Below are 12,556 nucleotides of genomic sequence, written 5' to 3'. Positions count from 1 at the left end.
AAGCTGTTGCTGCTGCAAGACGATTTATGACTTTCTGACAGGAAGACGACAGAGTCGGCTGAGTAACAATAAAGACAGGTTTACCTAAAAGATATGTGTTGGACCCCTTACTGCTCACACTGTTGACACATGCCTGCTCTGCTACCTTCACCACCAACCTTATCAATACATTCTCAGATGATACCACTGTTTTCATCCCATACAATGATGAGTCATCGAGTACAGCAACTGGCAGACTGGTGATCAATGCACATTCTGACCATCGATGCCATTAAGACCATGAAGATGTCTACAGATTTCACAAGGACTGCTCATCTGTAACACAGTGGACCAAAAAGTTCATGGCGATTCATCTGACATCAAAGCACAACACCTGTCATCAAGAAAGACATCCAGCATTGGCATTTCCTTTGCAGACTGAAAAGATGAATGTTTCCATCTCAGCCATGATAACATTCTGCAGAGACACCACTGGAAGTGGCATTGGTTTCTGTTGGAGCTACAGTATCTGCAGGACAACTACAAAGTGCAGATGGTATTTCATATACACTGACTATTAAGCAGTGCATCTGTGAAGCTCAATTTCACTCTTAAGTGATGCATAGAAATAATAAATAAAGTATCTTCATTTATTCATTCATGTCTAATGCCTGAGGCTTAGAGAATCCAACTCTCATCCTGGTTGGTTCAAACTCAGCGGCAAAATGGTCCAAGTGCACAATGAAGGTCACGCCACGAGGACGCCAAAAGAACTGAACCACCAGCAAAATACAGAGAGAATACCTAGAGATTCCCAAACCAGACACCCTTCCCTGGATGACTGTCCATGAGCACCACAAACCAGTGAGTCCAACCTGATATAAAAAATATACAACGACTGCTGACCTATGATGAACTCTTCTTGTCAAATAAGTTTTAATATTTGCAGATTCCAGATGTTAAATTGTAGAGCCAATCAATTTACTGTTACAAAGGAGCCACCTTAAAAAAACATTAAGGAGATAAACATTCTGTATATTGTCACTTTAGCGTGTAAGGTTTACAATAACACTACCTGTAGAAGTGCATATGTTTATACTGAAAATTGCAAAGTCTTACATTTTATTGTGATATATGATTTAATAATAATCGTAAATAAGATATGATTTTCCAAACAAAGGACATTTAGAACATCCTTTCAACCGTACTTACCTGTTTGATTTCCCGCAGGTGTACAGGTGACAACCACTTGAACAAAGTTATTTATAATTAGCTAACCCCACCCTCCACATGCTTTGAATATTTCTGACGTAAATCTTAATCATGATCGGAGTTTCATGTTGCGTTACATTAATAGTTTAAACCTGAAAGACAACATGACACTTAATAATTGTGTTTCTTCAAAAATGAATGTTAAGTCCTTGTCTTCCTTTCAAAGTTAAGTTTCAGTTTCCTGTTAGGCACGTGGTTCTATCTCACAGTCAAATTTGTATTTGTATTTCTCCAATCAGATGTACAATGGATTTAGGAAGTGTACACAAAGCCATTTGTATTGCATGATACCATGATAAATCAGTACAAAAAGTTTTTCACTGTTAGGTGACTTATATACTCCGTTGTGAAACTTAAAACAAATCACTTTAAGGCATGTTGTGTAACAATGGGTTTGGTTTCGGCTATAATTTAACTTTTAATAAGTGCCAAAGGAAATTATTACGCATCTAATCAGTTTAATCAACAACAAGATGGCGCACCTCCTGATCATCAGGAGTTAATAGCCAATCAGCTTTCAGTTTCAATTATGGTTCTATGAATACCTGCCTGGTGAGGTATTATAGAACAATAGATGAACGAGTGAATTCAGGCACTGGCGTTCTCAAACAGGAAACACTACACACATATACAGAATAAACATAAACAACTTCTCTCCAAAACACAGGAATTTACTAAGAAAATACTTCAACTTCCATTAAAATATTTTAGTCAAGAAACTATTTAACTAGGCCAGCAACATTCAAATAAACTACTAAGTAAAAATGAAAAGAATAAGGAAAACCTATAAACTATGGGAAAAAGGAGTAAAAAGCAACAAATGAGAATAAAACTGAAGCCTATAACAGTGCGGTGATATCACAGTTCAGTGTAATATGCATGTATAAGAACAATGGTTTGTTTGCAGCAATTGGGAATGAAGTCAAAGTAGCTCTGAAAGCAAACACATAACAACAGTTGCTAGGTGTTCAAACAAGTAGTTCACAATGCAAACCAGAAGGGAAAACGAAACATTATTTTAATTAAATAAGGCTTCAACCATTCACTGACTCGAAAGCACAACCCAAAATAAATTTAGTAGCATCAGGCTAAGCGGCCTGTTATCACTCAAGCAGATAAGCATCACAAACAAAGCACAACACACTGAAATAATACTGATATTCAGAATTTTTAGGGGTCTTTTCTTCTCTGTGTGTAGGTTAGTCCCTGTTGTCCATCCAAGCCTGGACCCATTAGGCAAAATGTTGCATATTTTAATTATTTATGATTATCTAATTTTTCCACCATAAAGACAGGCTTTTCACAAGGTGTATTAGATTGAACCGAAATTAAAGTAGAATATTCCATCCATCCAATGTCATGCTTATATATATATGTACAATGTGATTGCATGTGATTGTTTTATGACTGAAGATGTTTTATTAATCAGAATAATCAGTGCCATGTTTCCTTGATTCTCCAAAATCGAAACCAAAACAGTTTGAACTATTGCTTTAAAGGGGAAAAATCAAGTAAATGCAGTTTTTTAGCCTTTAAATATATTTTGTTGTGTCAGTTTAGTTTCCGCTATCTGTTACGTTTTTCAAATTGTCACAGTATTTGCTGTGGAACAACTAAATAAGGTCATGGACTTCCGCCTGATCAGTTTCGCATATTTATTTCTCGCTATGATTTTGTAGTCCAAGCTCAAGTATGCCTACCCTGAAAGAGGATACGTTTGGTTCATTCCACCGTCTCCCTGGATCAGAACCTCTTTGAAGTGCCAGGTGACATTTACTTTTTCATGGAAATGTTCCCACATTAGTGGGGATATTCTTGTTTCCCCCACTTCAAAGACGAGTGCCTTCAGCAACCTCCACCAGAATCAAGGAGGATTTGCTGAAAGATCTTATCTGATTAATGGGTCAGTTCCATCTGTCTATGAAAACAACAAACACAGCAAAGCGGTAAGTTGCAAATATCGCTAAAATGACAGCAAACTTTATTTTAGACAATAATTTATTGTGTGTTGATATGACATCATATGGCCATTATTTTGACAGCAGTAGCATCGTGACATCTGCTTATGTTAGCACTGTGTGCTGCTTTCAGCTCCTTGAGGACAGAACTGTACTGTGTGTCTTGAATATTATTATTACATAGATAGTTTTGCATTGTTTTTGTCTTGTTTCTGCGGCGCTAGATAATTGTTATCAAATTACAAAAAATAGCCAGACGGGTTAAAGTGGAACACTCTTTAACTTGTAGGGGGCGAGGTGTGAAGCACCTCTAAAGCATTTAAAGAGATGGGAGTGTTCCTTTATACAGTGATTTGCCTTCTTTTAGCTTTTTCAGCTTACATCAGTCACTAAAAACCAGTTATTAACACAGACAATGCAATGACACTCTCTTACACTAAGTCATGTGATAAGAGCTATTTGCTATTAGAGCTAGGGCAACAGGAGGACATAGACCAGGGGTCTGCATCCTGTGGCTCATGAGCCGTAAGTGGCTCTTTAGACCGTCCACTATGGATCTTAATACCTCTGGAAAGAAATAATAGACAATTAAGCAATTTGCCAAACTGTAAAGGTAATAAATAAATGCCGGCTTTAGCAGTTTTTCACAACTGTTGAGAGTGTTTTTGTGATGTGATTTATTTTGCCTTTGCATTGCAGACTAGATGCTTTTTGTTAATGTCATTTTCTATCTGATTTTAACATTCCATTAAATAAAATGCATCTATTCCCTTTCATGGAAAAGTTGGATCAGTTTCTTTATTTTAAAACGTAAAAATAAAAGGAAAACAGGTTTTATTTTAATTTAAAAACTAAAATAAAAAGTTCCTAGTCGATAATGTAAAAACAAGATATTTTTTGAAGGGTTATGTAGCTTTTGTGCCTCTAAATATCATTTTTGGTTGGGATTAAGACTAATTGTTAGACTTTTTGATAGACACAAAATAAAATAATTTACTAATTTAAATGAGGAATTTAAACTGATAGCAAAAATATGGGCTTTAAACCAATGAAAAGGGCCCAAGGCACTCTAACCCCCAAATTCCCCATCCTCCGTCCCTGCTCTGTTCTGGGGGGCACTCTTTAAAAAGCCCTGATCTAGATCAATTTGGGTGATTGACAAGTCTATTGAACTGTCAAAGTCAATAGAATCTGGGGGGTTTACAAAAATCACTTAGCCAACGTCCTTCATTGAAATAAATAAATAAAACAGCAAGGGGCTATATCCAGGAGGGAAAAAAGCCCCAACCCTAATGCTAGAATGGCTTCATATTCTGTATAACTCAAATGCATTAATCAACACATACACTTACCTTGTGAAGAATCTAATGTCCTTGTCAGAGGCAGCAAAATGGTGAATGCCGAACCGCTGCCTCAGCGTAAGGCTCTCAACCTGTTGCCGTAGCTGGCGGATTTCCTCCCGGAGAGTATTATTTTCCGCCAACACCAAATCCACCACTGCAGGGTCTGGATTCGCTGCATAGTCGCGTTTCTTCAGGACGTTTACTGTTCCATTATCCGTTGTGTTATCCTCCTCCCTGCTTGTGCACATAATCTCTCTGTTAACATTGTAAGCATTTGTTCTATGCTTTTTTTTTAGATTCAGGGCTATACTAACAATCATCCCTTAAAGGCTTTGCTTTAAAAGACCTTCATACGCAGGATCTCCTGATCTTCATCTAAGCTTCAACCCTCCTCCACCCCATCTCCACCATCAGGCTTCAAGCTCCTTCCAACTCCCTTATCTCCTCAGGCCTCCACTCCACCACCAGTATCAGGATCCCGGGGAGGAAGACTTCTCTAATTCTAACCCTAAGATGTTTATTCAAGCTCATGTCATTATCATCCATGTCTTCCACCGGGGTCCGAGCGCCAAAATAAAACAAACACCAGCTAATAAACTTCTCTAATTGTCATCTCTGTGTTTCTCTCATTTGTGAGTTTGAAAGTTTGAAATAATGGCTTGCAACAACTGTGATTTAGACATGGTCTTTGTATTAGAAAACATTTGTCCACGTTTAAAGACCATATATTTGTTTAGCTTTTTCATTTCTTTAGTGACATCTTTTAACAACTGTTCTGGAGTACCTCCAACACAGATACTGTTTGTGTAAACAGCAAATAATAATTTCATAACTTCAGATATTTTGCATATGTCATTTACCTAAATTATTAAGAATTTAGGCCCCAAAACAGATCCTTGCAGGACCCCACTAGCAATGTCCAAACACTGAGAACTCAGATCTCCCAGTTACACTCACTGCTGTATACCAGTTGAATATTTTTTTCACCCATTGCAACACAAGACCCTGATCCCATAGCGTTCCATCTTTTTGACCAACAAATCATGATTTATTGGGTCAAAAGCAATTTTTTTGTATTATCAGCAGCAGTTGATAAAATGATGACCAAAACAAGCCATCTTCCAACATCATCCCAGATCTGAAACCATATTGACTTTCTGTAATTAATTAGTTTTTCTAATGTTTCCCGGCTACTGTTAATGTTATTATATTCTTAACAGTATGAGTTATTTCTTTTTTGTTACCATGCTAAGAAACATTTCTCCTAAACATCCCTATCAGGTTCAAGTCAGGACTTTAGTTGGGCCATTTCAAAATGCTAATATTACTCGAGTCAGAAGAAACATGTTGGTAAAATGAAAATTTTACTTTAAACATAAATTTGCCAGGAGTGTAAATAACTTTGAGTTCATTTATATAGTCCATAATGTTGTCATTAGCCCAAATAATTACACATTTCAGTTACATTAAAATAATTTTAATTACTTTCAGCTTATACAACAAATAGACAGCCCAATGTGTGTGTGGAAGTACTTTTTCAGCATAGAAAGATTCTTCTTAAATATGCAATGCTGAGTTTTGATAACCAGATTGCCGATGGTTCCATTAGCTAACTCAAACTCAGAGGCTAAATGAATTGGGGAAATACAACATTATGACATTGCTAATTAATTTAACACAATCTTTGACACAGTTTTAGTTTTGATCACAGAAGCCCATGTTGCACCAACATATATTTTTTATTTTTTTAACATCCCAATAAACATTTTTACATTTATTTTATTACATTTCCCTTTGACTAGCATATGTTCAATAAGACAATGTATATTTTTTGCAGATTTAAAGTTTGAACATATAACAAAATCATTTAATAAAAAAGTTTATCTAACCTGTATAATGGTCCCTGATGTAAATACCTCCTTTGAACATAACATACATCTACAATAGTTTCCAGTAAGCTTAATCAAAATATAATTTGCAAAATAACAACAACAAAAAAGTCAGTGGGGCCCTGGCCAAAACAAACAAAATAATGGGACAGCCTTAAACTAGATATGTAGTTGGCCGTTGCATTTGGGCACCTTCAATTAACCTTAACCCAAAAATCTAAACTAATGAACCAAAAACAGTTTGTAACTTGAAAAACTGACTAATGAGTAATGAAAAACAAAAATGTGGATTTATCAGAAGAAACATCATGGTCTCTGGGTGGCATTGGTGGAAAGGAGGGGTTTTCAAGTTGATTCTTCTGGGTTTGAACACTCCAACTTGCTCACCTCTGGAAAGAGAAAAACCACATACATTTGTCATATTCAATTTCATCCAGTATGCTCATGTATTATCCTTGTCTAACTGCAAAACAGGAAACTGACATGTTTTTTGTGCTTCTACTAACTTATATAACTAAATAAAGCAGATTCATAGGAACCAAAAAGGCTGTTTATTACATATGACGTAACAAGACAGCAAACAAAGGCTAATGGGCTTTGATGGTGGTACACATAGGATTTTTTTAAGTTTTCAATCTAAGTAGTGTGTCTGGGTGTTTGTGATTTCAAATGATCCAGATGCAGGGGCATAACTGGATGACTGCTGCCTTTGGGTGAATGAATAAGACAAAGATGGCAATGACATGTCCATCTGTGGATCATGCAAATTAAGATTTGATCACAAATAAAACATGACACAGCAAAAGCTGTTTGTCGTCTTAATTGATAGCAAAGATAAATAAACTCATGTGCCATTAAGAGGACTGATATAGGTCTAAAAGCATATGGTGAGTGCTGATAATATTTCGTACATTAGCAGTTTTAGTCATTTAGTAACAACTTTTACCTATAGTACAACAATGTACTTTATGTTTTCCCAAGGATATTTCACACCAACCATCCATCAATTTGCTTTAACAACCAAAGATTTTAAGTAATTGTATTTTATCTTCTCCATATTTTTTTTTTTTTTTTTTGTTTGTTTAAAAAAAGGGTTAAATTTCTATCTGTTTGTCAACATCTACCAGCTGGAGGTCTCTCAAGGTTGTGGTTTGGCCAGGGGTTAATCTATAAAAGGAGTCAACTGTCAGAAATGGGGATCAGAAATACAATCATCAGGGAAAAGTGTACAAATAAGTTAAAATAAATGTGAGACTTGAGCATTTTAATGATTACCTGTCTCCACATTTCTTAAAAATATTTAACTACCAACAAAAATAAACTGATTAGCAATGGTGAAGTACATCTTTTTGTTTTTTTACAGACATGAAAGCAAGCAGGTTGGGATAAAATGGCAACATTGTGGTGAGTTGGTGAAGGGGAGCATGGATCCTCGACCATAAACATTAATAACAGCAAAGGAAAACATAGATAATTTCTTATTAATGTTTATGGTGAAATATGCTGCTGGAAAGGGAAAAACCTTCAAAACATAGTTCTTAGCTTAAATGGCTTCTAGTCCCTGTGTTAGTTAGGTTCCTGGTCATGAGTAAGGAACTACTGTTCTCTACATGTACTAAGTGAGGCATATTATCTCACCTCCATCTGGTCTTTTAGTCTGGATTCCAAAGGCTACAGGACCTCTGATGGTAAATCCGAGGAAAAAGTAAACTTGTCGTGGTCTCCAGAGACATCTTTGCAGATTGGCTTCAATTTCAATCTGTTTGCTACCAATAGTAAGGAAGACTTTGTAGTTTCTTACTACCCCTTTAACCTTGAGGAGGCGCTCTTTGACCTTTTCATTTTTAAATATATTTTCATTTCCCCACTTATTGCTGCAGTCTGGATCCGTTTGATGGCTTTGGTCTAACTGCTCGAGAACTTTTCTGTGAACAAGTCTGTCCAGATCTTTTCCTTTTCCAATGAAAAACAGTGGGTGAAGGCACCTGGATCTAAAGTACTTTATGTATGTTTTTTCATAGGAGCGGTGCATTTCCTGAATTTGTTGGTTCAAGTCAAAGACACCGTTTTCTTCACTGTCTGTGGGCCAGTGCAAGAGTAAGGCTAGCATGTGCTGCTCAGGAGGATCATTGTGATTGAGTGGTGTTCTCTGTTTGAGTCTTTGAATTAAAGCGGCAGGAGAAAAGGGAAATGTTGCACCCACATTCAGGGACAAAACGTAAGCCAGGATGAAGTTGGTCAAATCTGAGTTGGAATTGGTGTTTTCAAATATTTCTTTCCAACATCTGGTTATATCCATGTACAGATCTGCAGAGTACTCTCTGTCCATACATGCAAGTACTCCTGCAGATGTTGCCGCACGGTTCTGCTGAAGCTCATGCATATACTTGGCAACATTTGGTTTAACTTGTGTAGATGGTAAGTCACCAACATACTTCTTTTGACATTCAGAGGTGCCTTTTGAAATGTATTCAGGGTCATCTTTATCTATGCTAATCTTTGAGTACGTCAGATATTCATCAAAAAACTGAGCTTTTTTCTCAACTTCTCCTTTAAGGCCATTTATAAGATCATTGAATCTGTGCAGTCTTTTGTCTCCAAGTATTTTCAGGACAGAACACAAGGTCACGTTCTTTGTAAGAACCGCTTTCCAGTTTTCATTTTTCTCTACAAGCAAGTCATAGAGAAGATTGCAGACTTGTAGAAACCCAAACTGCCCTCTGCAATTGAACATATGAGGGAATCTAGCTACTCCATCGTCAGACATGTCTGTCTTCTTCATGTCTTCTTCCGCTAGCTGCTCTTCATCCTTGAAAGCTTCAATGGCCTTTTTAGCTATCTGCAAGATTTGTCTTGAGTCATAAGTTTTCCCTTTGTTCTTGAGATGGTTCTTATGGACCTGACCTAAAGTATCAGCGATAAAAGAATTTTGGGGATCTCTTTGCTTTGCCCTCTTCGCCCACATTTCTGCCAGATTATACAATTTTAGTTCTATGTAGCAGACGCGAGCAAGAGCTTGTGGGAAAAAAGGATTGTGAAGAAATGTTTTTGTTGCCACCTTTAAAATCGATGCACTCTGGACACTGCTCTCCTTCTTTTGGATATCCAGAATGAGTTTAGAAAATCTTTCTTGGTCCCCTTTAACCTCTGAACCAGTGGATGGGTTGTATTTTGTTTTCATTTCTCTTTTGGTTAGCATGTCTTTGATAAAACCAAGCAAATATTGTGGGAAGTCCCCATGATCCTGGTATCTGTGAAAGTTATTCAGGAGGTTTCTTGCTGTGTCACTTCTGGTCACTCCGTTAGAATCTACAATGTCAGTACAACATTTTGCTATCAATGGGTGAGTCATGCGGACCTTTCTCTCTGATCTTTCATCTTGTTGGTAGGTGACAATGAGGTGACCAAAGGGCTGCATTTTTTCTTCCATTATGTTTTTACAAGTTGGGTTTTCAAATCGGAGGAAGTCAAGACACTGAGACTCCAGCAGATAGGAACCTGGTACATAAGCATTCAATAAGGATAGAAAGGCAGCTAGCTGGGCTTTCCGGGGCCTCCGTGCTTTTGAACATGATCTAAATACCTCGCATGCTTTGCTGATGTAGTCTTTTGAGAAATTTGTTTGCATTATGTTAAAGCCATGCAGCTCTTGGATTTTTTTGCCATACTTTGTAGTGAGCTCATTCTTCTTCTCATTGAATTTTTTTTGTTCATTCTCTGACAGCTCTCTTCTCAGGAAAACGTTTTCATTTTGTAGCAGGACATCCTTTCTCACACAGCTAAGTAAAATTGCCACAGGCATGCGGGTAACTATGTCTTGCTCCTTAAAAGTCATCATGATGCTCTCTTGGAGATTGTCAAGGATCTGCTCTTCATTTATTAACAGCAGCACGGTTTTCTGGTGGCCTTGGCTGCCCGCTGTGAAAAGCTGGACCACTTCCTGTGCAACTCCTGTGGTGTTTGAGCTTGAGTTTGTAAGAACAGCACAGCGGAAGGTTTTCTTTAAATCCCACAACACCTGCATGGCCATTGTAGTCCCTCCACTTCCTGATTGGTGGAACAGTTTAACTGTGGGTATCCCAGGGAGTTTTCTTTGCTTTTGAATTTGCTCCTTAAGTTTTTCATATCCATCTCGTTTGATAAAAAGAGTTTCACTGCCAGAGGATGCGGTTTGCTCATTATTGTGAAAATCCAACCAGTTTGGCGGGGCCCCTCTGTAAAAGTTTTCCTCTGTTTGATCAGCTGGATCATCTTCTTCAAACTGATCTGCATAAAGAACATCTAATAGAGAAAAGAGATCCCTAAATTCGTTTTTTACAGTTTTTCTAGGGCCATAAGCAGCGGACAGGGCTGGTCCAGTTGCCATCTCACAATTTCAGTTTGCTGTAAAAACAAAAGAGAAATGTTGGTTAAAGGAGTGTATAGTTTGATATAATTGATATAATTCACTGAGTCACTGATAAATGGTACTTGAATGTCAAAGTGAACCAGAACCAGACTCAGTTCGAGTTTTCAAGGAAGTAAGAACTTAAATCCGGCCACATTTATTCAAATTAAACATTTGTGGATCTATGACCGTTATCAGCAGTACGAAAAAATTCCAGCTTCTTGTCAAATATTTTGAGTCTTTGCTGCTTCCTAAGGAAGAAAGACAAAGGCAAACAAATAATGACACAACCAAATGTACAGCAGAAATAGTTAATGACGTTCAAAGTTAAGGGGTTTGCTAGTGAAAACATCTGTTACAGCCAATCTTCTCCCCGTTGAGATTTTATATTAAAACTTGTGGAAACTGTTGCGGTGACGTAATGTGGATAATGTCTGCATGTTGCAGTGGGAGGGACCAGTATCGATTAAAAATCCCGGCAGTCTTATTAAATACAAATATTATATTTATCAGTCAGATATCTGTCTAGAGGATTACTTCTTAATTTATTCTTTGTTAGGGCACACGTTATAAAAAGAATTTAAGAAAAATACAAATGTTTTCATAATCTAAATTTTAGGACTTTGACTATATATTGAATAATTGTAGTGTATCTGTTAGGGCTTGCGAGATAGAGGACCCCGGAATGCAGACTAGTAGGCAGCATGACGGTAAGTGCAAAACGATTTAATAAAAAACAAAAACTCACTCTCAGAAGAGGCGGGAACAAAACAATAAACGGACAGGCAGGACAGGCTTGGCATGATCCACAAGATAAGGCGTGAGCATAATTTGGCAACAAGACATGATTTGAGAAATGTTTCCACGCCGAATAACTGAACAGGTGTGTATATATGGAGTGTGAAACAGGTGGAGCAAGGAGACAGATTAGCTTGGAGCAGGTGAACTGGATAAGGTTAAATGACAGACAGAACAAAATGTGGCTGGAGCAAAAACAGAGAATCTTGAATAAAAAACAAAAACTAAAGCATGACCAGGAAAATAATAAACAGAAGCATGATTCAAAAACTGTGAGAACATATAAGAAAAAACCAGAAACCAAACACCAAACAACCCCAAATCATAACAGTATCTAGTCACTAAAACAAATTAATAACTTAATGTCCAGTTCATCATAAAAATGCCGACATTCTCAGGAGAAAGGGAAAGATTATGTAGTTCAACATAATTTGAATAACGTTTGTAGCCTTTTTTTTATAATCCAAGACACTCTCACCCTTCAGAAATGAGCATAGTCTATATGAAGATCTATATAAAAAGTCTATATAAAAATGTAAAATTGATTACATTCTGATTTATCTGATTTGAAACTTTTTAAGGTAACAGAATGTGATTGCTTTGTAATAAATGGAATTATGAAAACGTAATTCATAAGATTTAATTTGGAAAAACATTAAAGCACATTTTATAGGGTTCGAGATTTAGTTAGCTCTTGGAAGGATTCCAGTGCTAATTTATTTCTTCTGTAAGTTTTATTTTAGTTGTTTTGATGTAACTGAGTCTTGCTGCACTTTAAATTCAGTTTATTTATTTTCTTTATTGTCTGTAAAGTAAGGCTATTTTATTTGTTGCAGCATGGAAGTTTTATTAAGTTGGTCAAGGTTAGGTTCAAACATCTAATTGCATTTTACTGTCAACTATTTGAGCAGCTTAGAGTCCAACTAAATA

The 12,556-nt window shown here is 36.8% G+C and overlaps 1 protein-coding gene across 1 annotated transcript; it reads right to left on the bottom strand.

Moving 5' to 3' along the window:
* Positions 1–6,272: 6,272 nt before the first annotated feature.
* LOC124881046 (sterile alpha motif domain-containing protein 9-like) lies at positions 6,273–11,670 on the bottom strand. Its single transcript, XM_047386531.1, has 3 exons — positions 11,577–11,670; positions 8,080–10,824; positions 6,273–6,830 (listed from the first exon to the last, which is right to left on the bottom strand). The coding sequence occupies exons 2-3, from the start codon at positions 10,805–10,807 to the stop codon at positions 6,787–6,789; spliced, it is 2,772 nt and encodes a 923-aa protein (XP_047242487.1). The 5' UTR covers positions 10,808–10,824; positions 11,577–11,670; the 3' UTR covers positions 6,273–6,786.
* Positions 11,671–12,556: the final 886 nt, after the last annotated feature.

This window comes from Girardinichthys multiradiatus, chromosome 14 (assembly GCF_021462225.1).
Source record: "Girardinichthys multiradiatus isolate DD_20200921_A chromosome 14, DD_fGirMul_XY1, whole genome shotgun sequence".
Lineage (NCBI taxonomy): Eukaryota > Metazoa > Chordata > Actinopteri > Cyprinodontiformes > Goodeidae > Girardinichthys > Girardinichthys multiradiatus.
The sequence above is the reverse complement of the archived record's forward strand: the minus strand, read 5'-3'. Positions and strand labels throughout refer to the sequence as shown.

What these genes read in the sequence shown, in the direction of transcription:
- LOC124881046 (XM_047386531.1), bottom strand. Translation starts at nt 10,807, where the DNA reads ATGGCAACTGGACCAGCCCTGTCCGCTGCTTATGGCCCTAGAAAAACT. An exon ending in GACTAAAAGACCAGATGGAG is followed by an intron (nt 6,831 to 8,079) that starts GTGAGATAATAT and finishes TTCTCTTTCCAG; the next exon opens with AGGTGAGCAAGTTGGAGTGT.